Below are 27,849 nucleotides of genomic sequence, written 5' to 3'. Positions count from 1 at the left end.
CACTTTTAAAATTGATTTTATTTCTTGAGAAACAGAGGAGAGAAACTAACTTTTCATGTGCCTAAAGCTACTTTCAATCACCTCCCATTTAAACACATGCACAGAAAAAAAAAAAAAAAAGATGTTTGAGAGACAGCCTGCAATGCAGATGGTGTCTGAATTCAGAGGTTGAAAACAGCATCTGTAATATTTGTCTCCAGACCCATTACTAAGACCAGAGCAGAAAGAAGTTGCAAAGTAAAAGTATGCTTGACATTTTTAGGGAAGGAAAGAAAAAAAAAATCAGAACAATTCCAATTATAAAAGACCAATTATAAAATCATTAAAAATCTCAAAACTGCATTTCTAACAATTGATGTTCGATCCAAACAGAAGAAATCGAACAGCACTGATGGAGAGCTGAGCCTTTTAAAACACAAGATGTGCACATATACAATTCCTCAGCTGTCTGGTCATGTCTACGGTACGATCTGGATCCAAAAACTGAAAACAAAAGGTGAAAACTTTGGCAGCCAAACATCAACTTGCTGGTCCATAAAAAAAACAAAAAAAAACAAAAAAAAGAAGTATGTCAGCTCTGTGTCATCATTTTTACTTAAAAAAAAACAAAAAAACAAACAAAACATAATAAAAAGGTGAATTTATCGTGGAGGAAATCCGCGGTGAGGTGCGCCACGACCTCTGAACCCACCCCGCTCTCCTCGAAAGTTGGGTCGGTTTCTGTCACGCCCGCGTTCACCTCGACCCCCTGCCACTCCACCTCGGCCCCCTCGCGGAGCCCCCCTGCACCCCTCTGGCTTAGGGGGTGGAGATTTGGGGCGGAGCCTTTCAATGTCCTCTGTGCAGCCAGAGAGGTGGGAGGATGAGAAGTAGGCAGAGTATGCTTCAGCGTTGAAGTTGCTGTTGGTTAGTGTGGGTCCGACGGTTAACCAGCCTGGAAAAATCACACACACACACACACACCAAATTCATCAAACATATCCCAGCTAATTCCTGAGTACGTAAGGGAGAAACGATGACAACAATTTGGATAGAGAAAACTGTGTGTGACTGAGACCTGGCCTGATGGTACTGTCTCGCCCGAACAGATGCAGACGTCTGAGTCCAAGGCAGAAGTGCTCAATGATGTGGAAAATCTCCACAGGCTTCTCGATATTGCCCATCTCAGGCTCCTCTGTGATGATCAGATCGATGTCCACGTTGGCATGGATGAAGTCACCGTCTGTGCTGCGCCGCACCATACCCTTAATACCCATCAGGCAGTGCTCCTGAAACACACACACCCATTTATCAATTTTGGGCTCAAGAGAAACAAACTCAAGAAGTCCACAGAATAATTTCACGAACCAAGCCTTCACACTTTCATACTGTAAAGTATTATAAATGATGAACATCTCATCTCATCATCTCTAGCCGCTTTATCCTGTTCTACAGGGTCGCAGGCAAGCTGGAGCCTATCCCAGCTGACTACGGGCAAAAGGCGGGGTACACCCTGGACAAGTCGCCAGGTCATCACAGGGCTGACACATAGACACAGACAACCATTCACACTCACATTCACACTTACGGTCAATTTAGAGTCACCAGTTAACCTAACCTGCATGTCTTTGGACTGTGGGGGAAACCGGAGCACCCGGAGGAAACCCACGCGGACACGGGGAGAACATGCAAACTCCGGACAGAAAGGCCCTCGCCGGCCACCAGGCTCGAACCCGGACCTTCTTGCTGTGAGGCGACAGCGCTAACCACTACACCACCGTGCCGCCATGATGAACATCTCGCTAAACAAAAATCAATCATCTGAAAGCTTCTTTTAAACCTTCTCTGTATTCTGACTGAACATTTCCCTCCTTCTTACCTTGGTCCTCTGAAACACCGCTTTAGGGTCTAGTGTTTTGGTCTTTCCCGGGTTGTTTTTGTTGGTCTTGATCCAGCAGATGTCCTCACATCTCCTGAACCCCCATTTCCTCAAACACTGGAGCACAAACACACTGATTATTCTTTAGCAACAGTAATAAAAAATAACCCACAGCTGCAGAGCTTGTGCATGTCTAAACAAATTACTTAAACACACAACGCACTGACTATTTTTAACTCTGAGACTTACACAGTAAGAAAATGTTACGAAGTCCAAAATTAGTGTGGTTTGTTATGTACAAGTTGTTAACAAACACCCTACATTCTTTCATTGCAAGTGTGCAAGTCTTTACCATCCTGCCGAGATCAAGCCCCTCTCCTGAGCCGCACCAGAGAAAGACGAAAGAACGCAGTGCTGAGATTTCATCGATCTCCAGCTTCATGATCTGGAAGGACAGCGATAGAGACAGAGATGCACAGGGTTTAATTCAATTCTCGAATCTGATTCATCAGAAAGTGTTGATTAGTTTCTTGTAACTGCAGCTCTGACAGCACGTCCGGCTGTAATTCAAGTCATTAATGAGCTCCACGTTTATAACATAGAAACAAATCAAGGCTAATCACTCACATCATCCCAGGTCCAGAAGCGTTCGCTGGCGATGATGCCTGACTCTCTGTAATACTCTTCTAACGGAGGCTCCAGCAGGATCACGTCAAATTTACACTTCAGATCCCGAAGATCAAAGTTCTCCAGATCGGCCTGCAGGTACCTGACAACATCCGGACACACATGCATTATATTATATTATTATTATACATACAGGCCACTTTTTCCATGGAATAAAAATGTATTCTATTCCCTTCTAGTGGGTTTATTGATAGCTTGCAATATTATCATATCACTTATCCTACATGTATTGTGCTACTCTCCCCAACAGATAATGAGCATGCAATATTGCATGTTGTCAAGACAATATAATGTCACACGTCAGAGCTCATATGAATATCCAATGACAAAACTTTTTCTGCTGCGCATGCACAGAATCATTTCTTTGTCTGCCGGGAAAGAGAGAAGACGAGACTAATCCAGCGCTACTGCTAAGATTAAGCAGTTTAAGATTAAGCTTAAGATTTCAGTTTATTATAAATAAGCTGAAAATTGAAACTGAAGATTCAAGATTGCTTTATTGTCATTGTGTAAGATACACAACGAAATTTCAGTGCACTGCTTTATGAAACGGACCTCAATATATACATACATAAAAGAGATTTACATAAAAGATGCGAGATTTACAAACAAGATGATGTATAGATACAGTGGGGCAAAAAAAGTATTTAGTCAGTCACCAATTGTGCAAGTTCTCCCACTTAAAAAGATGAGAGAGGCCTGTAATTTTCATCATAGTTATACCTCAACTATGAGAGACAAAATGAGAAAAAAAAAATCCAGAAAATCACATTGTCTGATTTTTAAAGAATTTATTTGCAAATTATGGTGGAAAATAAGGATTTGGTCAATAACAAAAGTTCATCTCAATACTTTGTTATATACCCTTTGTTGGCAATGACAGAGGTCAAACGTTTTCTGTAAGTCTTCACAAGGTTTTTACACACTGTTGCTGGTATTTTGGCCCATTCCTCCATTCAGATCTCCTCTAGAGCAGTGATGTTTTGGGGCTGTCGCTGGGCAACACAGACTTTCAACTCCCTCCAAAGATTTTCTATGGGGTTGAGATCTGGAGACTGGCTAGGCCACTCCAGGACCTTGAAATGCTTCTTACGATGCCACTCCTTCGTTGCCCGGGTGGTGTGTTTGGGATCATTGTCATACTGAAAGACCCAGCCATGTTTCATCTTCAATGCCCTTGCTGATGGAAGGAGGTTTTCACTCAAAATCTCACGATACATGGCCCCATTCATTCTTTCCTTTACATGGATCAGTCGTCCTGGGCCCTTTGCAGAAAAACAGCCCCAAAGCATGATGTTTCCACCCCCATGCTTCACAGTAGGTATGGTGTTCTTTGGATGCAACTCAGCATTCTTTCTCCTCCAAACACGACAAGTTGAGTTTTTACCAAAAAGTTCTATTTAGGTTTTATCGGACCATATGACATTCTCCCAATCCTCTTCTGGATCATTCAAATGCTCTCTAGCAAACTTCAGACAGGCCTGGACATGTACTGGCTTAAGCAGGGGGACACGTCTGGCACTGCAGGATTTGAGTCCCTGGCGGCGTAGTGTGTTACTGATGGTAGCCTTTGTTACTTTGGTCCCAGCTCTCTGCAGGTCATTCACTAGATCCCCCCGTGTGGTTCTGGGATTTTTGCTCACCGTTCTTGTGATCATTTTGACCCCATGGGGTGAGATCTTGTGTGGAGCCCCAGATCGAGGGAAATTATCAGTGGTCTTGTATGTCTTCCATTTTCTAATAATTGCTCCCACAGTTGATTTCTTCACACCAAGCTGCTTACCTATTGCAGATTCAGTCTTCCCAGCCTGGTGCAGGTCTACAATTTTGTTTCTGGTGTCCTTTGACAGCTCTTTGGTCTTGGCCATAGTGGAGTTTGGAGTGTGACTGTTTGAGGTTGTGGACAGGTGTCTTTTATACTGATAACCAGTTCAAACAGGTGCCATTAATACAGGTAACGAGTGGAGGACAGAGGAGCCTCTTAAAGAAGTTGTTACAGGTCTGTGAGAGCCAGAAATCTTGCTTGTTTGTAGGTGACAAATACTTATTTTACCGAGGAATTTACCAATTAATTCATTAAAAATCCTACAATGTGATTTCCTGGATTCTTTCCCCCCATTCTGTCTCTCATAGTTGAAGTGTACCTATGATGAAAATTACAGGCCTCTCTTATCTTTTTAAGTGGGAGAACTCGCACAATTGGTGGCTGACTAAATACTTTTTTGCCCCACTGTATAAGGGTTTACAAATTTACAAGATGTGAATAAAATTTACAAAACAGGAAAGATATAAAATCTACAGACATACACAACATACACTGAGCACTTGGTCATGGGTATTGCATTTGGTTATATTGTGGTAATAGATACTGCACTTGGCCAGAGGTATTATGGTAATAGATATTACACAATAGCAGATAATGCACTTGGTAATGGATAAATAACCATCAGAATAAATACTGCTCAAGATGTGGGTAGATTGACATGTTACTGATTATAGTGTATGTGTGTGACTTCAGAGCAGAGTTCAGTGTGGTGATAGATTTGGGATCGAAACTGTTTTTGAATCTTGTGGCGCGTGCTTTGATTGTCCTGTGAAGCTCGCCTGAGGGTAGACATTCGAACAGCTGACGGGCAGGATGGGATGAGTCCTTTAGGATACAGTGCGTTTTCTGCAGGCAGTGGGACATGTATATGTCCTCAAGAGCATGCAGCTGCTTGTGGATGATTTTTTCTGCAGTCCTTATGACTCTTCGCAGTGCCTTCTTATCTGCTGCAGAGCTGTTACCATACCATATCAAGATGTTGTTTGTGAGGACACTCTCAATGGTACAGCGGTAGAAGGACATCAGCAGCTGTTGGGACAGGTTGATTTTCCTGAGAGTTCTCAAGAAATACAGTCTTTGCTGTGCTTTTTTGAATGAGGCAGTGTGTCTTGCATGTCCATGTCAGGTCATCTGATGTGTGTGAACCCAGGAATCTGAAACTAGAAACTCTCCCCACCTCTTCTCCATTTATGTTCAGTGGCAAATGAACATCCTGATGTCTTCTGGAATCAACTATCAGCTCCTTGGTCTTTTTAGTATTCAGAGGTAAGTTGTTCTCAGCACACCAGTCTGTCAGCCTCTGAACCTCCTCTCTGTAGGCAAACTCATCTCCTCCAATGATTAGACCCACCACTGTTGTGTCATCTACAAACTTTAAAATGGTGTTTGTGCTGTGTAATGGTATGCAGTCACGTGTGTACAAGGAGTACAGGGAAGGGCTCAAAACACAACCCTGTGGGGCTCTTGTGCTGAGTGAGAGAGTGGAGGAGCGGTGAGGGCCCATCCTAACTGATTCTGGCCAGTTACTTAAAAGGTCCAGTATCCACAGGCAGATGTTGTGATTGAGGCCTAGGTCAGACAACTTGTGGAACAGTCTGCTGGGGATGATTGTGTTAAATGCAGAGCTGTAATCCACAAACAACAATCATGCATATGCCCCTTGTTGTTCCAGATGGTGCAGTACAGCGTGGAGGGTGATGGAGATGGCATCATGATCTGTTTGTTCTGTATGTGAACTGATGAGGGTCCAGAGTAGGTGGGAGAGCATCCTTGATGCATTTGAGTTACCAGTCTCTCCATGCACTTCATAAGTATGGGTGTTAGAGCTACTGGCCTGTAGTCATTGAGGGAAGTTATTATGGATTGCTTGGGAACCGGGACTATGGTGGATGTCTTCAGGCAGGTGGGGACAGTGCATTATGATAGGGAAAGGTTGAAGAAATTTGTAAATACCTCAGTTAATTCCATAGTACAATCTCTGAGGACCCGTCCTAGGACACCATCTGGGCCAGCTGCTTTCCGTGTGTTTATGTTGTGGAGAATGCATGTGACATCTGCAGACTGTATGATGAGGCAATTCGTGTCTGTGGCTGGAGCAGTGGTTGTGATGGTCCTTGTGCTGTCCCTCTCATGACGACCAAAGAAGTGGTTGAGCTGCTCTGCTAATGAGGCACTGCTGCTACTGGTGGTCATGTTGGTGGTGGTGTTATGGGTTGTGATGTGACGTACACTGAGTGCAGAATTATTAGGCAAGTGAGTATTTTGACCACAACATCCTTTTAATGCATGTTGTCCCACTCCAAGCTGTTTAGGCTTGAAAGCCTACTACCAATTAAGTATATCAGGTGCTGTGCATCTGTGTAATGAGAGGGGGGGTGGTCTAATGACATCAACACCCTATATCAGGTGTGCATAATTCTTAGGCAACCTCTTTTCCTCTGGCAAAATGGGTCAGAAGAGAGATCTGACAGACTTTGAAAAGTATAAAATTGTGAGATGTCTTGCAGACGGATGCAGCACTCTTGAAATTGCGAAGATGTTGAAACGTGATCACCGAACAATCAAGCGTTTCATTGCAAATAGTCAACAGGGTCGAAAGAAGCGTGTGGGGAAAAAAAAGGCGCAAAATAACTGCACATGATCTGCGGAAAATCAAGCATGAAGCTAACAAGCAGCCATTAGCATCCAGTTCTGCCATATTCCAGAGTTGCAACATTCCTGGAGTGTCAAAGAGTACAAGGTGTGCAATACTGAGGGACATGGCCAAGGTAAGGAAGGCTGAAAAACGACCACCACTGAGTAAGGCACACAAGATAAAACGTCAAGACTGGGCCAAGAAATATCTTAAGACTGATTTTTCTAAGGTGCTGTGGTCTGATGAGATGAGAGTGACTCTTGATGGGCCAGATGGATGGGCCTGTGGCTGGATCAGTAATGGGCACAGAGCTCCACTCCGACTCGGACGCCAGCAAGGTGAAGGTGGAGTACTGCTATGGGCTGGTATCATCAAAGACGAGCTTGTTGGACCTTTTCAAGTTGAGGATGGACTCAAACTCAACTCCCAGACCTACTGCCAGTTCCTGGAAGAAACCTTCAAGCAGTGATATAGGAAAAAGTCAGCATCTTTCAAGAAGAACATGATTTTCATGCAGGATAACGCTCCATCTCATGCGTCCAAATACTCCACTGCGTGGCTAGCCAGTAAAGGTCTGAAAGTTGAAAAAAATAATGACATGGCCCCCTTGTTCACCTGACCTAAACCCCATAGAGAACCTGTGGTCCATTATAAAACGTGAGGTCTACAAAGAGGGAAAACAGTACACCTCTCTGAACAGCGTCTGGGAGGCCGTGGTTGCTGCTGCACACAATGTTGGTCATGAACAGATAAAGAAATTGACAGAATCTATGGATGGAAGGCTTTTGAGTGTCCTCATGAAGAAGGGTGGCTATATTGGTCACTGATTTGTTTTTGTTTTGTGTTTGAATGTCAGATATGTTTATTTGCAAATCTGGAGTTGTCATATCAGTGTACCTGGTGAAAATAAATAAGTGAAATGGCTACACATTTGTTTTTTATTAAGTTGCCTAATAATTCTGCACAGTGAAAGTTACCTGAACACATACATATTCTCCTAAAATGGCCAAAACTAAAAACACCCCACTCTAACTTCCATACATATTCAGCTTTGATATTTATGAGTCTTTTTGTTTGATTGAGAACATAGTTGTTGTTCAATAATAAAACTAATCCTCAAAAATACAACTTGCCTAATAATTCTGCACTCCGTGTATACCTCGCCATGCCCGACGGGGGTCTGAATTATGAAAGTGGCCCTCAATCGTCCTTCTGTAGGCTGCTTTGGCATCTCTGATACCTCTTCTCAGTTCCGACCTGGCAACACTGAACCTGCTGTGTGGCCCCAGCCTTGAAAGCCCTGTTGCGGGCCTTTAGCAATAGTCGGATGTCCTTAGTGATCCATGGCTTGTCATTAGGGAAGACATGGATTTATTTTATGGTAGTCATAGTGTTCATGCAGTTTTTTATGTAGAAGAGGACAGTGGAAGTGTGTGTGTTAATGTCATCATCCTTGAATATGGTCCAGTCAGTGCAACTGAAGCAGTCCTGAAGCTGTTCAGAAGCTCCACTCGGCCACATTTGTATGACTTCTGTTGTTGGTTGAGCAGTGTTGATGATGGGTCTATGTGCCGGAGTTAGGAACAGGGAGATGTGGTCAGGCTGGCCCAGATATGGAAGAGGAGATGCCTTAAACCCATGCTTAACGTTGCTATAAACATGGTCTAGAGTCTTTTTTCCTCTTGTGGGGCACTGGACATGCTGATGGAATTTTGGGAGGACAGTTCTTAGGTTTACCTGGTTAAAATCACCTGCTATTACAAACACTCCATTCAGATGCGCATTCTGTTGTTTGTTAATTGCATCTAGCAGATAGCCTAATGCAGCTGCAGTGTTAGCATCAGGAGGTATGTATACAGCAGTGATTATGATTACTGTGAGTTCCCTCGGTAGACAGAAGGGACAGCACTTAACTGTTAGATATTCCAAGTCCAGAGAGCAGTGGGAGTCAGTGATCTTAGCGTTTGTGCACCAGTTGTTATTTGTGTAAACACAAAGTCCGCCTCTTCTGCTCTTACCGGAGTCTAGCGTCCTATCAGCTCGGTGTGTAGCACAGCCTGCTAGCTCGATAGCCTCCTCCAGAATCATCAGGTTTAACCATGTCTCCATAATAATCATAACACAGCAGTCCTTGATGTTTTTCTGTGTGGATATGGACAGCTTCAGCTCCTTGATTTTGTTGGGAAGTGATCTTGCATTTGAGATGAAAAGACTTGGCAGCAGGGGTTTTTGTGGGGCTCTCGCTAGCCTAGCACGCACGCCAGCTTGACAGCCTCGCTTTTGTTTCCGCTCTCTGCGCTGTCTTTGTCACTTCCCAGCTGGGATGGGAATCCATGGTGACCCCGGTGGTCTAATGAGTTCTTCTGGGATGTCTTGGTTAGCGTGTTTGGTGAGGTATTCTATGTCAGAAATGTAGCTGTTTTGCAGTGAACCGATGTATAGCAGCTCGGTTCGAGTGTATCTTATGTTCTCATAAGCATATGTGACACAGACAGAAATAAACAAACAAAATATGAACAACAACAACAAAAAAGATAGAGCTGTTTCATGGAGTGCTGAGCCGCTGTGTGTACAAGCGCCACCATCTTACATATATAAGATGCGCTGAACACCTGAAAGGCTACCAAACCTTATTATATATTCTTCACATATATTTACAAGAGAAAAACATACCAATGGACATTGAAAAACTAGAAAACAGACATGTTGAAGATGTAAAACTTCCGCGCTAGCGAGTGACTATGAGAATTTGTAAACAAACATGGCCATGAGGTTTGCTTCGTTAAAAGCAGAAGATTTTGAGAATTTTGGCTGCCAGGCCACTCCATTGTGCATAGTTGTCGATGCTGATTTTAAAAGTAACTAAGTAAATTACACAGGGAAATTAATAATAATAATCATCATCAGCAGCAGCTTGACTGCGCTAGCATTACAACTACACTGGCTGGAAGGTAACTTGACTGTCATGTTAACAGCACCGAGTCACGGGTAAGCTACCATTGGCTTTTGCTAACGCTGCTGCTATGCTAGCTGGAAGGTAACCGGACTGCCGTGCGAACAACACAGAGTCGCGGTGACGCAAAGATGAGTAGCATGATAGTGAACTCGTTTTTGACTTGTTCAATATCATGCTAGCTGAATGGAATATTGGCTTGCTTTGATAGACCACTCAAAGCAAGCCAATATTATTTAAATATATATAATATCCAATATAATCTCTCTCTCTCCATACTTTTTCCATACCCAAATTTCCAGACTTCACAGTACATTTTTCAGACCATATTTGACACCACAACACTAACTAGACGTTTATTGTTTAATAAATTATTTTAAAACCTAACTGTTAAATATGTGTGTTACATTGTGAGTATGTAAGCTCGTATGTTGCCAAATAACTGCCAGAAGCGAGCACGTAAATCCTGATGATATATTCTTTCATAGGGTTTAAAATTTCTAGTGGCACCCCTGTGGCAAGTAGCTGTAGCTCATACAAATCAATCAAAACCAAACCCAGATAGCTTCAGTGCACATCATTTTATTCCAGCTGCAATGCTAAGACAAGGCAGTAGTATTCTGTTTTTGCCATGTGAAACTGAAAAAAGAAACTGATCCCTTCTACCTGTAACAGTAACAGGGGGTATGATGATGTACCACTCATTTAAAGAAAAGGAAACAGGAGTCAACTGACTTTGTTTCACTGCACATTAAATGGAGTAAAATTGTTTAAAAATCATTGGTCACAAATAGTTTCGAACACTCTTCCCCCTTTGTCTTGTCTCTCCTTCTGTCATAAGTACATACACACCATCACTCAAATACATGCAACCACACACACACCTGTGAACTGATGGACGTTACATTTGATGAGTTGGGCAGATGATATATAAATAAAGAAAAATAAAAGAAACAAATGTTTTTGACCTTCCATTCTTTGGCCTGTGTCTCCTGGGAGGTTCTCTCTTCACACCTCTCAACCCCTACGATGTAACCGTTTGTTTGCTGCAATGCTCGCCCAGGCTGCTTAACTTGAGGTAATTCTCTTTAACCATCTGTTAGCGTTCTATGGTCAAGTTGGTGATGATTAGAATATATGCTCAAGTTGTCACACTGAATCTGAGTTTTCTTGTTTCACTTGGACACTTTATTAAAGAGATTGTGTCCTCATTAAAGTGTCTGAGTGGAACAAGCAGACCTGCGTTATGGAATGTCACAAAAATACCTTTGTTACAATTGCATTATTTCTTTGTATCTGCTACTTTTATTGAACCCCCCAAGCTGTGACAAGTAGGTTGAGCAAATTCACCCACCACTACGCAAAATCACCCGTATTTGGCAGGTAGCAGGTGCTAATTTCCAACGCTGATACACACACACAAAAACACACAAAATATTTGCCATTATTCATGGCTGGGGGCAGCCCCACAACACCAGCAAAACTCGCCAGCTCTCTGAAAACTTGCAGTTACTCATTCTTACATTTGGAGTGTTGCAATGTCTGTTTGCGCTGATTTCTTTTTTCTTTTAGTTCTGCATAGGTACGACGTAGCCCAATGTACTAATATCAGATAGTTCACTGATGGCAGATGCCACAGAAGTCACCTCAGACATAGCTCAGATCTCAGACATATCTCATGCATGTCTTGCCTTGCTTAAATTCAACGACATCAAACTCACACTGGTTTGAACATTTTGGCTGAATTTTATATTTTAGAAAAGAAAGTCAATAGTCTAGAAACAAATATGTTTCCACACTATTTTCTTTTTTCATACTTATCCAGACCTAGAAATTACTAAAATCAAATTCCATACTGTGTAGGAACCCTGGATATTTTACATAAGAGACCACTTCAATTTTTTCTTAAATTAGCATCTCTATGTATGGCAGCCATTTCATTCCAGTGTCTGTGATAGAATTCCAACACAAGCACACCTCATTTTACTTAATGAGGTACTGATTAGGTGATCACCGGAACCAAATCTTATTTAATGAGAAAAAGTATAAAAACCACTGCTGTGGTCATCACTATCCTCTTGCAATAGGACCAGTTTGGATGGCAAAAACCATGCTAGTAGTACATTAAATTTAATTGGAATACAAAAATCTCTCTTCGTCATGCCAAAAGAGTTAAAAAGAAAAAATTGAGTGAGAAAAAGAAGGGTTCAATTCTGCTTTACTGACAGAGGGATACAGTGAGCGTCAGGTTGCTTCCATCCTCAAAATTTCAAAAACAGCAGTTCATAAGAATAAGATCAAGCAGCAGAGATTGGGGACAACAACATCATGGGCTGGCAGAGGGCAAAAATGACTCTCCACTGACTGGGATGATCATCACCTCCTTCAAATGTCACTCAACAACCATCGGATGATATCAAGTGACCTACAAAAAGAATGGCAAATGGGAGCTGGGGTTAAGTGCATGGCAAGGATAGTTCAAAACAGGCTCCTCTGTGCAGGGCTGAAATCAGGCAAAGCTAGAAAAAAAAGCCCTTCATCGATGAGCAGCAAAGAACAGCCAGGCTGAGGTTTGCTAAAAACCATAAGGATTGAACCGTAGAGGACTGGAGGAAGGTCATCTTCCCTGAGGAGTCCAATTTTCAGCTTTTCCAATCACCTAGTTATCTAATGGTTAGATGGAGACCTGGAGAGGCCGACAAGCCAAAGTGTCTTGCACCCATTGTGGAATTTGTTGGAGGTTCAGTGATGATCTGGGGCTACTTCAGCAAAGCTGGAACATGAAAGACACATGAATCAAGCCATGTACAAGGTTATCCTGGAGGAAAACTTGCTTCCTTCTGCTCTGACAATGTTCCCTAACTCTGAGGACTGGGTTTTCCAGCAGGACAGTGCTCCATGCCACACAGCCAGGCCAATCAAGGTATGGATGGAGGACCACAGGATTAAGACCCTGTCATGGCCAGTCCAATCTCCAGAAGTGAACCCCAGTGAAAACCTCTGGGCAGGGATCTATCAACGTTTGATCTTCACAACACATGTTTGTGGAAGTGTATCATGGCACAAGCAAAGGAGATTTCTGAGGACCTCAGAAAAAGTGTTGTTGATGCTCATCAGGCTGGAAAAGGTTACAAAACCATCTCTAAAGAATGTGGAATCCACCAATCCACAGTCAGACAGATTTGTGTACAAATGGAGGAAATTCAAGACCATTGTTACCCTCCCCAGGAGTGGTCGACCAACTTAGCCCATGTTTACATTAGACCATATCAGCGGATCATCAGATTAACGTTTTTAAAACGATTAGTGTGCACACAGCAACACCAATACACGATTTGCGTGCACACAGCAACACCAATACACGGATACGCTCGGCTCCGCAGGCATCCTGCGCTCCAAATCACTCCGCCCTGAACAGCGAGTGCCCTCTGGAGGGTGCGCACTCCGGCCCTGCGCAGCTCACAGAGCGCGCAAGTGAAGTGCACAAGCTGTGTTTTCGGGACTGAGCCGCTGTGTGTGTGATCCCAGCGCATATCACTTACCACTTGCAAGTGGAAGGATGGCAAGCCTAAAGACAATCATAACTACACAATGGGCAGTATTTGCATCAGTATTTGCAGTATTTTCATACTTTTATACTCTTTAATGAAAGGTGATACAAGGCGGAAGTCCGCGCCGTTTTTCAGCAGTCGCGTCACATGACCAACGCCAGCGAATCAGGAAGGTGGATGTCACAGTGACGTTGTCCAATGACGATGCCAGCTAGAGCTCAGCACAGCGTATCCGCGTATCTCAATGTTTACACAGCACCGGATCAGACACGATCTAGATTGAATATGTGGACCCTGGCGGATTCCTGTTTCCCGGCGTTTCCAGGCGGTTTAATGTAAACGGACAGTGCATCCGCGAAGAAAACGAGACAGATACGGTCTAATGTAAACTTGGCCAAAGATCACTCCAAGAGCAAGGCGTGTAATAGTTGGGGAGGTCACAAAGGACTCCAGGGTAACTTCTAAGCAATTGAAGGCCTCTCTCACATTGGCTAATGTTAATGTTCATGAGTCCACCATGAGGAGAACACTGAACAACAAATGGTGTGCATGGCAGGGTTGTAAGGAGAAAGCCACTGCTCTCCAAAATGAACAATGCTGCTCATCTGCAGTTTGCTAAAGATCATGTGGACAAGCCAGAAGGCTATTGGAAAAATGTTTTGTGGACGGATGAGACCAAAATAGAACGTTTTGGTTTAGATGAGAAGTGTTATGTTTGGAGAAAGGAAAACACTGCATTCCAGCATAAGAACCTTATTCCATCTGTAAAACATGGTGGTGGTAGTATCATGGTTTGGGCCTGTTTTGCTGCATCTGGGCCAGGACAGCTTGCCATCATTGATGGAACAATGAATTCTGAATTATACCAGCGAATTCTAAAGGAAAATGTCAGGACATCTGTCCGTGAACTGAATCTTGAGAAGGTGGGTCATGCAGCAAGACAATGACCCTAAGCACACAAATCATTCTACCAAAGAATGGTTAAAGAAGAATAAAGTTCATGTTTTGGAATGGCCAAGTCAAAGTCCTGACCTTAATCCAATGGAAATGTTGTGGAAGGACCTGAAGCGAGCAGTTCATGTGAGGAAACCCACCAACATCCCAGAGTTGAAGCTGTTCTGTACGGAGGAATGGGCTAAAATTCCTCCAAGCCGGTGTGCAGGACTGATCAACAGTTACCGGAAACATTTAGTTGCAGTTATTGCTGCACAAGGGGGTCATGCCAGATCACGGGCGATTGCTCTAAGACAACGAGGGAGGCTCAGCCTCCTCTAAAAATGACGAACATCATGTAGGATGAATTGCGCTAGGCTTATGTTATAGCCGACCTTATAACATTGCTATTTCAGATCCAGAATCATAGAAATATATATCTGCTCAACCCAACTACAGTGCGAAATCATTCCGTTATAACTTTTCCCAGTTCGCCTAATGTGTGCGTGAGTTTTTCGCCCTCGTGACAGCGCGATGCAGCCCAGCCTCAGTGGACTTCAATGGCATTTGGGAGCTATGCACTTTTCAATATCAAAATGCAAGATGATTATTGGACAAATACTGCGAAAACGCCTGCCCACGGAGTCCCACGGACTCCCAGCCTCAGTGGACTTCAATGGCATTTGGGAGCTATGCGCTTTTCAATATCAAAATACAAGACGGTTATTGGACAAATACTGCGAAAACGCCCGCCCCACGGACTCCCAGCCTCACAGTGGGAGGGACATGGCAAAGCTTTCCGCGAGGAGACTGGTGATTGATGAAAGAGGCCGGATATTTTCTTTGATTGACAGCTCGTTTCAAATATAGACAGGCAGCGGTGAATTTCAGTTCAGTCCCATGCGGATTCGCAAGTGCTGTGGTGTATTGCAAGAGATCAGCTTACATTTCGATTTCATTCATTACATACGGTTTCTACCAGCTTTTTTAGTTTGTATATATTTTCATTGTAAATAAAGTGTAAATATAGTGTTGTCAAGTTTGCTATCTTAGTTCCAGAAATTTCGTTTATTTGAGTGACTGAACTTGAACTTGAGGGGGCTAGTCAGCTAGCAAGAAAGCTGCGCACGGATGCCAAGCATTGCTGATTTAATTTTGGCAAAGCCATTTGCCAGTCTTCCTTTCGAGGAAAAAATTAAAATTAAAGAGCAGGGTAGACCAATGCCTCAAATTGACTTGGTGAAAAAGGTAGGGAATAATACTCGTTCCTTTCAGCTCTCCTGGTACGAGAAAGTGAATTGGCTAACAGCAAGTGACCCACATCAACAACAGTAAATAGGCTACTTTAGTAATATGTCATGGATGGACCAAAAATATAGAATCTATTTAAAATGTTTATGCTGAGTATATTATATTGGAATATATATTTTTCTGGATATGAATTAAAACACAGCTACAATTTGGAAAACATTTTTAAACAAAAACAGAGCCGAGAACATTTCACACTACAGTCCTGGATTAAAAGTGAAGGGTTATCAAAATTGTCAATAAAACATTTCTCAGTCAAAATAAGTAAAATATAGGGAAAGTGTCATTGAATGAAATGTGTGGCACCCAGCTCTATGTTTGGCTCCCCAAGGTCAGTGCTTGTGCCTATTCCAGAACACTCTGCTGTTACTGCTGAGGTTCCTGACAAAGAGCTGCTTTCAATAATGATCAATTTTTAAACAACATGCCACAATTTTAAAATATAAAATGTTAAAATATACCCCCCCCCCAACACCACCATCATGTATATTGGACAGTAGGCTAATGGGCCAAAAGAACCTGTTATTTCACAGTTTGTGACCCTGCCAACAATCAGCCAGATCAGAGGCAAGAGTATGGGCAAAATTGATGTGTTTTTTCTTTTTTCTTTTAAAATCTGGAAATATCGTAACCGACCAGCCTCCCCTGTTTGAAAGACTACCAGCCGCCACTGCGCCAGATACTGAAAGCAAAGGTTCACATAATTTTGCCACTCACAGATATGTAATATTGGATCATTTTCCTCAATCAATAAATGACCAAGTATAATATTTTTGTCTCATTTGTTTAACTGGGTTCTCTTTACCTACTTTTAAGACTTGTGTGAAAATATGATGTTTTAGATCATATTTATGCAGAAATATAGAAAATTCTAAAAGGGTTCACAAACTTTCAAGCACCACTATGTGTGTGTGTGTGTATATATGCGTGTGTGTGTGTGTGTCTTGGAAAATGAATTTACGTAAATCATTATTTTATAATATAGCTTCTTATTTATAAAATGCTCACATGGGCGGTGTGTTTGTAGTGGAGATGAGCTCGTCTTTGAGCCGGATGAGTTCCCGGAGTTTGGGGTACTCCTCAAATCGGTCAGCCAGACCTGTAACACAAGACGGCAAAAACAATCGATTACATTTATTCTTATTAAATAAACAGAAACAATCAGCTTGAACTTTTCCTTCAGATTTTATCGCTTATCATCACTAATTATCTTGCTAACCTGCACACCGTCTACCAACAAATATTTCTTATATTGTATTTCTCTTGCTCTTTGTTTTGTTCACAATACCATACACTTACGTTTGACACTCACCCACATCTCTGATGAAGTTCTGCGGTCGATGTCCCGTGTCCACAAAATGCTGGCAGTAGTCGTTATGAGGATTCAGACTCTGCGTCCCCTAATCAGTAGAACAAAAAACAAGAATTAAAATTACTAAGAACAAACAAACAACTTCAAGAGAACATGGTCACATAGAACCCAATCTGAAGAAGATTTTGATTCCAGATTAGTATGGAATAAATCACCCGGGAGTGTGCCGTGAGAAGAAAGTAATCAGTGACATGGTGGTGTGATGAGACATGAAGCAGAGTTAATTATTATCCAATAACAGCATGTGCTGAAACTTAAAACTTTCTATGTCTGGTATTAAACAAAGACATGTTGCCTTTTCTATTTTTAGTAACATTTAATGTTGTAGAATGTCCAAGAAACAGGTTCACTCTGTAGCAGCTGGATATAAAATCATCATTCCTTCACCGATGTTTTTATTTCTCCTCGCAGGTAGTTAATAAGACTTCTGCAACTTTTCATAAATGGAAGCATTCTTCAGTTACATTTTGTTCAAAAGAACGTCCAGGAGTGCCAATAATTATGTGACAGACACTTTCTCGACTATGTACCATAACTTCAGTTAAACGTTTGCAGTGTGACATGAAGCTAATTAAACGCAAATATTTTTCTGAACCTCTTTACCGAGGGTGCCAATAATTCTGGAGCCGACAGTATACGCAGAGCTAAAAATGATAATTAAATGTTTCAGATATTTTGGTTGTTATATCCAGCTCATGACATACAAAAAAGTTTTTTATTCCAAAAAAGCTGGGACAAAGTACAAATTGTAAATAAAAATGGAATGCAATAATTTACAAATCTCAAAAACTGATATTGTATTCACAATAGAACATAGACAACATATCAAATGTCGAAAGTGAGACATTTTGAAATTTCATGCCAAATATTGGCTCATTTGAAATTTCATGACAGCAACACATCTCAAAAAAGTTGGGACAGGGGCAATAAGAGGCTGGAAAAGTTAAAGGTACAAAAAAGGAACAGCTGGAGGACCAAACTGTAACTCATTAGGTCAATTGGCAATAGGTCATTAACATGACTGGGTATAAAAAGAGCATCTTGGAGTGGCAGCGGCTCTCAGAAGTAAAGATGGGAAGAGGATCACCAATCCCCCTAATTCTGCGCCGACAAATAGTGGAGCAATATCAGAAAGGAGTTCGACAGTGTAAAATTGCAAAGAGTTTGAACATATCATCATCTACAGTGCATAATATCATCAAAAGATTCAGAGAATCTGGAAGAATCTCTGTGCGTAAGGGTCAAGGCCGGAAAACCATACTGGGTGCCCGTGATCTCCGGGCCCTTAGACGGCACTGCATCACATACAGGCATGCTTCTGTATTGGAAATCACAAAACGGGCTCAGGAATATTTCCAGAGAACATTATCTGTGAACACAATTCACCGTGCCATCCGCCGTTGCCAGCTAAAACTCTATAGTTCAAAGAAGAAGCTGTATCTAAACATGATCCAGAAGCGCAGACGTCTTCTCTGGGCCAAGGCTCATTTAAAATGGACTGTGGCAAAGTGGAAAACTGTTCTGTGGTCAGACGAATCAAAATTTGAAGTTCTTTATGGAAATCAGGGACACCGTGTCATTCGGACTAAAGAGGAGAAGGATGACCCAAGTTGTTATCAGCGCTCAGTTCAGAAGCCTGCATCTCTGATGGTATGGGGTTGCATTAGTGCGTGTGGCATGGGCAGCTTACACATCTGGAAAGACACCATCAATGCTGAAAGGTATATCCAGGTTCTAGAGCAACATATGCTCCCATCCAGACGACGTCTCTTTCAGGGAAGACCTTGCATTTTCCAACATGACAATGCCAAACCACATACTGCATCAATTACAGCATCATGGCTGCGTAGAAGAAGGGTCCGGGTACTGAACTGGCCAGCCTGCAGTCCAGATCTTTCACCCATAGAAAACATTTGGCGCATCATAAAATGGAAGATACGACAAAAAAGACCTAAGACAGTTGAGCAACTAGAATCCTACATTAGACAAGAATGGGTTAACATTCCTATCCCTAAACTTGAGCAACTTGTCTCCTCAGTCCCCAGACGTTTACAGACTGTTGTAAAGAGAAAAGGGGATGTCTCACTGTGGTAAACATAGCCTTGTCCCAACTTTTTTGAGATGTGTTGTCATGAAATTTAAAATCACCTAATTTTTCTCTTTAAATGATACATTTTCTCAGTTTAAACATTTGATATGTCATCTATGTTCTATTCTGAATAAAATATGGAATTTTGAAACTTCCACATCATTACATTCCGTTTTTATTTACAATTTGTACTTTGTCCCAACTTTTTTGGAATCGGGGTTGTATATCTGTGGTTAAACAGACTCATTCCTAAGCAAATAAAAAGTGACCTCTTAAGATGGTCGCCTTTGTATTGATTTAGCGATCAGGTACATCCTTCTAAGCCAAAAGCGATACATGAAGGACATTAAAATACTGATTCTCAGGAAGTATAAATCTAATCACCTTCAGAAACGTGCTGGAGTCCTTGTAGACCTCTTCGAATGGACCGCTGTCCTCCTGCTGCTGAGGCTCCGTGTCCTCCTGTAACACATCCGACATCTGTCACCATGGTGATTATAAATTACAACCACTTTAATCTGGTCTGAGATCAGTATGACTCACTCTCTGCTCCTCAACGTCCTCATCGGCGTCCTCACCCTCATTCTGGCATTTCCTTTTGGAGCCGGTCGCTGTCGTGTCAAATGATGATCTGTGGAACCACAAAGCCGAGATTAATTCATACATTTGGGTTCTGGCTTTTTCGAATGAATCATTGTTTCTATTGAAACAATGGACCTGAAAGAAGCTCTACATAATCCAAGAGTAATAAAGCAGATTTACAAATGTGGTGTTATTTAACAAAGAAATCTCATCATTTCTACTGTTGATACGACGTTTGAGGGGGAAAAAAACAAAAACAAAAACTGAATGCGTAAATACCTGCATGTCTCTCTTGTCTCTTCAATCTCCTTTTGCTCCTGTTTACTGTTGAGAACGGCGCCAATGGTGTCTGCACTTTCTGCTCCCAGCTGCAAACACAAAAATCATACCTTGTATATTCACAGTGGCCTTAATATAAGGTTCGTTTCTTTCATTGTGTACACATGACTGCTAAATGGCTACATTACTCCCAATATTATAAGAGAACTATTTTTGGCTCCACTTATTCTGCTTTATTCATTCATGTTTTCTGCTGCTGTACATGGTCCCACCTGGATACACTAAAGACTACACATCCCAAAAACCATTTACATCCAAGTCTCATCCTTGCTTCAGTGTATAATGTCACCTGTATATTCTAAGGCTACATCCACACGACAACAGCAACGAGATTTTTTTTTTTTTAAATATCGCGTCCACATGGGCAACGGATCAGTAAAATTTCAGGTCCATATGGCAACGCAACGCTTGCTGAAAACGATGCAATACACATGCCACACCACTACGTGCGCTGTAAGACGGTCCCATCGGAGACACCAGAACAATAGAAGAAGTAGACGCATGCGCATAAACCCCTTCTTCTGTAGCATTAGCCACACAAAGTTTTGATTATTAATCAGTAGCGTAAAACAAAAGACGCGGAAAGAGGAATGAATGGGGGTAGATGGAAACCGGTACGCCAACATTCTGATATCCTCCAGAATTCTTTAATGGTCCGGAATAAATTGAATGCTACACGTTGATGGATTACTTTGTTCTTCTACGCCCTTTTTGAGGAATGTATTGTCGGACTTAAACCAACATCTGAAGAGGTGAGATCGCTCCTTTTTTTCCCTATGTTTGCTGGCGGGAATGTTTTTGTTTTTGGAAAGCGCACGGGCGGTGCGCGGTTTGGTACTGCCTCTGCAGTGTTTGGACTAAAGACTCTGCCCTAAGGGCTATTCTCTCACTCTCTCTCTCACTTTGCACCATTACACAATAAATATTCACAGTGAAAATATTTTGTAAGCGCGTTTCATGAACGAAGTTATAGGATTTGTTGACAACTCGCATCGAGTTCGTTACACCTCTACCCGGCGTGAAGCACTGACAGTCATGTGGTTGTAACATCATCATAAACAAATCCGTTCTACTCATCCAGACGACTTCGCAACGGCGCCGTTGCCAGATTTTTTCACTCTGGAACCTGTTCTCAAAAGATTTCGTTTTGGGGCACCCAAAACGCCGGTGCCGTGTGGACGCCAGGCCGAAATGATAAACAATTTTATCAGATTCACCCTAATCTGTTGCCGTGGGGACCGGGCCTAAGTTTGTAGACTATCTGCTATTGTAAATCATTAAGACTGTCCTGTGCTCAACCCAGGACTCGTACACAATTTGCTCATACTGAACATCCCTTCAAAACACTCATTTGTTCGTCTTCTCCACCTTTATACTGATTTATAAATCGTGCTATCCAGGGTCACCTGGAACACAAAGAGTTCCCTTTAGACTCTAGTTCCTCTCAAATTTTCTTCCTCATGTTGTCTCAGGATGGTTTTCCTTAATCTGGATTTATTTAAAGCTGCTTTCTTATAAGACATGTTAAAAGTGCTGTACAAATAAAATTGAACTGAATAGTATATACACTATATAGAGCCCTTGCACTGATGTCACATTTACAGTACGTTAGCAACCGTCGCTACCCTATACTTGGGGTACAAGAGAACTTTGTTTACACTACCGTTCAAAAGTTTGGGGTCACCCAGACAATTTTGTGTTTTCCATGAAAAGTCACACTTTTATTTCCCACCATAAGTTGTAAAATGAATAGAAAATATAGTCAAGACATTTTTCTGGCCATTTTGAGCATTTAATCGACCCCACAAATGTGATGCTCCAGAAACTCAATCTGCTCAAAGGAAGGTCAGTTTTATAGCTTCTCTAAAGAGCTCAACTGTTTTCAGCTGTGCTAACATGACTGTACAAGGGTTTTCTAATCATCCATTAGCCTTCTGAGGCAATGAGCAAACACATTGTACCATTAGAACACTGGAGTGAGAGTTGCTGGAAATGGGCCTCTATACACCTATGGAGATATTGCACCAAAAACCAGACATTTGCAGCTAAAATAGTCATTTACCACATTAGCAATGTATAGAGTGGATTTCTGATTAGTTTAAAGTGATCTTCATTGAAAAGAACAGTGCTTTTCTTTCAAAAATAAGGACATTTCAAAGTGACCCCAAACCTTTGAATGGTAGTGTATATACTGAAGCCAAATGAAGATGTCTGGCGTCTATTGCTGTTGTCTGAAGAAAACTACAGTTAAAAAATCTCCACTACTGGATTACTTGAATAATCTTCATTAGAAAGAAGCGAAGGATAGATAGATAGATATACACAGAAATTAGGAGTTTGTTAGCGGTTATGCTCCATACAAAATTCCTCGAAACGACTGGAGTGACGGTGCAGATTTGTGGCCTTGAGTTAGCATTACCTACATGCTAGAATGTCAAGTCAAGTTTATATGTATAGCGCTTTTAACAATAAACATTGTCGCAAAGCAGCTTTACAGAATTTGAACGACTTAAAACATTACCTTCTTTTTCCCCCAAAGAGTCTCTACATGGAAGAACAGTTAAAAACTACAAAAGCAAGAAAACTTTCTTTGTGTAAAGACTTCTTCCCCGACATCCGCTTTTGAGAACAGAATGTTGCGAAAGCCAAAGCATTTACTCTCAAAGGACTCCGACCCAAACTGTGGGCTGGATGGTATTCCCGGCCCTCCATGTCTCAACAACCCCAAGGACATCTAGTTACACAGCTATTTGCACTCAATCATTTATGCAGTGATGATTATTATTGTTAAAACAATATCTGAAGTGTTATTTGTAAAATAACAAAATATCTTGCTCTAGACTTTCAAACAACATTGTAAGATTTTATTCTAGTTTTACCTCATAGTGAATGGTACAATAATTACAAACGCTAACAGAATCAGCACATTCCAGTTGTAGCTATAGTCATATAGTAACTATAATCACCCTTGTAATAATAATTTCAATAAACGGTTAATGTTCAGTTCCCTCTTCATTGATTTTCTATTCAAAAGGCACAACCGAGTCACACAGGTTGATCAGTGTGTAACGGACAATAACAATTTTATCCAAAATAGTTTTTCCTGCCCGAGTCGATTTATTTCCATTTCACATGCATGCAGCTGTTGTAAAGTTCGGTGTGTTTGTGTAGAACTCTCTCGAACTGTAGGTTCATTACTACACTCTGGCTCCACGGTGACATTTTGCACAGGACTGGGATCCTCTGATAACAGACACAAAGCTTCAGTGCTCTCCGCTCTTAAGCTTTTCTGTTCTTTTAGGATATATCGTGCACGTCTCTCCTTGTTGGGGATTTTACCGAGTTATGTCTGAGTTGTTTGAAACCAATCTGGGATTTCCGTGCCGAATAAGGAAGCTGCTTCATCTGTAAGAAAATCGAACACTTTCATGAAGAAGCTAACTTGAATGCGAGCAGAAAAAATAAAATGAGATTCTTAAGCAAAAGTCTTCCATACATACTTCTGACTTTCTATTTTTTTTTTTTTTTTAAACAGAGCTACATATTAAATACAATTGCAAATTTATCTGCAGTTTTCAGGTCTAGCGCCGCTCGTCATATTCTCTTTAACCACTCATTTCTTCATTGTTCTTGAAGCATTTGCTTCTCTTTGTTAACATTTTTCTCAATAGCAGGGAGACGGTAATACCTTTTATCTATTTCTCTATTTGAACAACCAAAAACAGTGCAAAAATGAACCATAGTGAAGACAGATTAAATTAGATAAAACTTTATTGATCCCTTTGGGTGGGTTCCCTCAGGGAAATTAAGATTCCAGCAGTATCATTACAGATAAACAGAGAAAAGAAATAGAGAATTTTATTTTAATTTATCTACAAGTTAAGTATTTACATATCTCATCTCATTATCTCTAGCTGCTTTATCCTGTTCTACAGGGTCGCAGGCAAGCTGGAGCCTATCCCAGCTGACTACGGGCGAAAGGCGGGGTACACCCTGGACAAGTCGCCAGGTCATCACAGGGCTGACACATAGACACAGACAACCATTCACACTCACATTCACACCTACGGTCAATTTAGAGTCGCCAGTTAACCTAACCTGCATGTCTTTGGACTGTGGGGGAAACCGGAGTACCCGGAGGAAACCCACGCGGACACGGGGAGAACATGCAAACTCCGCACAGAAAGGCCCTTGTCGGCCACGGGGCTCGAACCCGGACCTTCTTGCTGTGAGGAGACAGCGCTAACTACTACACCACCGTGCCACCCATATTTACATATACAAATATAAAAAGAATAAGATATGGGGAAGAGAGGAAGGGGGGAGGGAAAAAAAGACTAAGCCTTGCGTACATGAAAGACAGTGTCTGTTTGACCCCCAGGTGTAATTATCATGTGATGTGTGACGTCAAGTGCAAGGGCTCAATACTATAGTTTGGTTCAAGGTACCACCTTCATGTTTTGTGCATCTGCTAATTAAAACTTGCCGGGCGGCACAATGGTGCAGTGTTTAGCACTGTTGCCTCACAGCAAGAAGGCTCTGGGTTCGAGCCCAGTGGCCGACGGGGGCCTTTCAGTGTGGAGTTTGCATGTTCTCCCCATGTCTGTGTGGGTTTCCTCTGCATGCTTTGGTCCCCCCCCCACACACACAGTCCAAAGACGTGCAGTTTGGTTAATTAGCTACTCTAAACTTGTCCATAAGTGTAAATTTGTATGAATGGTTGTTTCTCAAGCCCAGAAATGGGAGGGTTGCGGCAGAAAGGGCATCCGGTGTAAAACTATGCTCCAATTAATAGAATATGTGGAACAATCAGGTCCACATAGACCCCGACCTGGCAACAGTGCTGGACAAGGGAGACAATGATGCTAATTAAAACTTGCTCTTTTGAGTGATATACAGTAGTGCTTGAAAGTTTGTGAACCCTTTAGAATTTTCTATATTTCTGCATAAATATGACCTAAAACATCATCAGATTTTCACACAAGTCCTAAAAGTAGATAAAGAGAACCCAGTTAAACAAATGAGACAAAAATATTATACTTGCTCATTTATTTATTGAGGAAAATGATCCAATATTACATATCTGTGAGTGGCAAAAGTATGTGAACCTCTCGGATTAGCAGTTAATTTGAAGGTGAAATTCGAGTCAGGTGTTTTCAATCAATGGGATGACAATCAGGTGTGAGTGGGCACCCTGTTTTATTTAAAGAACAGGGATCTATCAAAGTCTGATCTTCACAACACACATTTATGGAAATGTATCATGGCACGAACAAAGGAGATTTCTGAGGACCTCAGAAAAAGCGTTGTTGATGCTCATCAGGCTGGAAAAGGTTACAAAACCATCTCTAAAGAATTTGGACTCCACCAATCCAGTCAGACAAATTGTGTACAAATGGAGGAAATTCAAGACCATTGTTACTCTCCCCAGGAGTGGTCGACCAACAAAGATCACTCCAAGAGCAAGGCGTGTAATAGTCGGCAAGGTCACAAAGGAACCCAGGGTAACTTCTAAGCAACTGAAGGCCTCTCTCACATTGGCTAATGTTAATGTTCATGATTCCACCATGAGGAGAACACTGAACAACAATGGTGTGCATGGAAAGGTTGCAAGGAGAAAGCCACTGCTCTCCAAAAAGAACATTGCTGCTCATCTGCAGTTTGCTAAAGATCACGTGGACAAGCCAGAAGGCTATTGGAAAAATGTTTTGTGGACGGATGAAACCAAAATAGAATTTTTGGTTTAAATGAGAAGCGTTATGTTTGGAGAAAGAAAAACACTGCATTCCAGCATAAGAAACTTATCCCATCTGTGAAACATGGTGGTGGTAGTATCATGGTTTGGGCCTGTTTTGCTGCATCTGGGCCAGGACGGCTTGCCATCATTGATGGAACAATGAATTCTGAATTATACCAGCAAATTCTAAAGGAAAATGTCAGAACATCTGTCCATGAACTGAATCTCAAGAGAAGGTGGGTCATGCAGCAAGACAACAACCCTAAGCACTCAAGTTGTTCTACCAAAGAATGGTTAAAGAAGAATAAAGTTAATCTTTTGGAATGGCCAAGTCAAAGTCCTGACCTTAATCCAATGGAAATGTTGTGGAAGGACCTGAAGCGAGCAGTTCATATAAGGAAACCCACCAACATCCCAGAGTTGAAGCAGTTCTGTATGGAGGAATGGGCTAAAATTCCTCCAAGCCGGTGTGCAGGACTGATCAACAGTTACCGGAAACGTTTAGTTGCAGTTATTGCTGCACAAGGGGGTCACACCAGATACTGAAAGCAAAGGTTCACATACTTTTGCCACTCACAGATATGTAATATTGGATCATTTTCCTCAATAAATACATAACCAAGTATAATATCTTTGTCTCATTTGTTTAACTGGGTTCTCTTTATCTACTTTTAGGACTTGTGTAAAAATCTGATGTTTTAGGTCATATTTATGCAGAAATGTAGAAAATTCTAAAGGGTTCACAAACTTTCAAGCACCACTGTAATTCTTTTCATGGTAGACCTTGTCATACGTGAGCAATATAAATTTGAATTATAGGTGTGAAATGATTTCCCACCCATTTTCAACAACTTATGAGAAAGTTTGACTTCTTTCAGATATACTTCGAGTTGAGAAGAAAGAACTACAGCATGAGTAGTAGATATGAAAATTTGAAAGATCTGATCTTCTTTAGTGTGGAGATATCGAGGGCCAAATTTGCTCCCAAACACTTTTTCAATAAAAAATACAAATTGCCACAAACAATAAATTGGAAAATATGCAACCATGGACCTTCAATTTTAGAAGTTAAAGATCTCATATCATAGACAACAATCCCTGAGAATTTCATGCATCTAGCATGAACAGCTCAAAAGTATTGACTTATGAAACTTGGTAACTTTTTGATGTAGAACTAGTTTTACAGTAGAATTAGGGCCAAGTTCTAATCTTAAAGCCTCCAGATGTCAAAAACTAATGTAGATACAAGCCTGAAATTTTGCACACTATTTCTTTGGTGCAGTAAGATTATTTCCAAAAATCATGAAGCAAATCTGAGATAGTTAGTCAGTAACTTTTTTTTTTTAATCTGGTGATGAAGCAGAGTTACTCATGTTATACAATAATAGTGCACTATTAACACAATACACAAGCAGACTATTCAGACGATTTCAAATCCATAATCACGACAGAAGGCCAGAATTTCTTAATTTTCACACGGAGAAGCATGACATCACCATTTCACCACGTAAACACAACACACAACCGCCTCCATATTCCCTATGAGTGGCTTATGGAAGGAAAGAAACAATGGCGACTATTGTGTGCCGTGTATTTTATACGTATTATATGTACATATAATTATACGTATGCATGTGATCAGAGTAAAGTCTCTCCAGAAAGACAGCATGCTTATCCTGAAGGGTTGGGAATAATACCGCTCAGAACAAAAAAGAAGACTTGCCGCAGGAATAATGTGTTAGTTTTACATTTTTACCTGTTGTGCAAGAAGTTGTCGTCTTAGCTTCTGCCTCTCACGAATTTCCTGCAACCGACTGTCCATTTCGCGTGTTTATTACTGTACAAATGGATTATTTCACCAGGAAAATGCAAGCAAGCCCATTCAAAACCAACAAGCCTCGGTCGCACGCATTCTGCGTCATCGTTAGTCCGAGCTTCCGCGTGTCGACGCGTGATGACGTAGCAAGTCTCCACTGAAGT

General features: G+C 41.5%; 1 protein-coding gene across 1 annotated transcript; it reads right to left on the bottom strand.

Moving 5' to 3' along the window:
* Positions 1–27,781, bottom strand: mettl14 (methyltransferase 14, N6-adenosine-methyltransferase subunit). Its single transcript, XM_060915859.1, has 11 exons — positions 27,626–27,781; positions 20,073–20,161; positions 19,755–19,842; positions 19,596–19,673; positions 17,063–17,150; positions 16,759–16,849; positions 2,486–2,627; positions 2,211–2,303; positions 1,859–1,975; positions 1,058–1,268; positions 1–934 (listed from the first exon to the last, which is right to left on the bottom strand). Exons 1-11 carry the CDS (start codon positions 27,689–27,691, stop codon positions 642–644), a joined length of 1,356 nt encoding a protein of 451 aa, XP_060771842.1. The 5' UTR covers positions 27,692–27,781; the 3' UTR covers positions 1–641.
* Positions 27,782–27,849: the final 68 nt, after the last annotated feature.

The sequence above is a fragment of the Neoarius graeffei genome, chromosome 3 (genome assembly GCF_027579695.1).
Source record: "Neoarius graeffei isolate fNeoGra1 chromosome 3, fNeoGra1.pri, whole genome shotgun sequence".
Taxonomy (NCBI): domain Eukaryota; kingdom Metazoa; phylum Chordata; class Actinopteri; order Siluriformes; family Ariidae; genus Neoarius; species Neoarius graeffei.
This window is presented reverse-complemented; position numbering and strand designations above follow the sequence as displayed.

What these genes read in the sequence shown, in the direction of transcription:
- mettl14 (XM_060915859.1), bottom strand. Translation starts at nt 27,691, where the DNA reads ATGGACAGTCGGTTGCAGGAAATTCGTGAGAGGCAGAAGCTAAGACGA. An exon ending in GAGACAAGAGAGACATGCAG is followed by an intron (nt 19,843 to 20,072) that starts GTATTTACGCAT and finishes GTGGTTCCACAG; the next exon opens with ATCATCATTTGACACGACAG. An exon ending in CGGTGTTTCAGAGGACCAAG is followed by an intron (nt 1,269 to 1,858) that starts GTAAGAAGGAGG and finishes TGTGTGTTTCAG; the next exon opens with GAGCACTGCCTGATGGGTAT.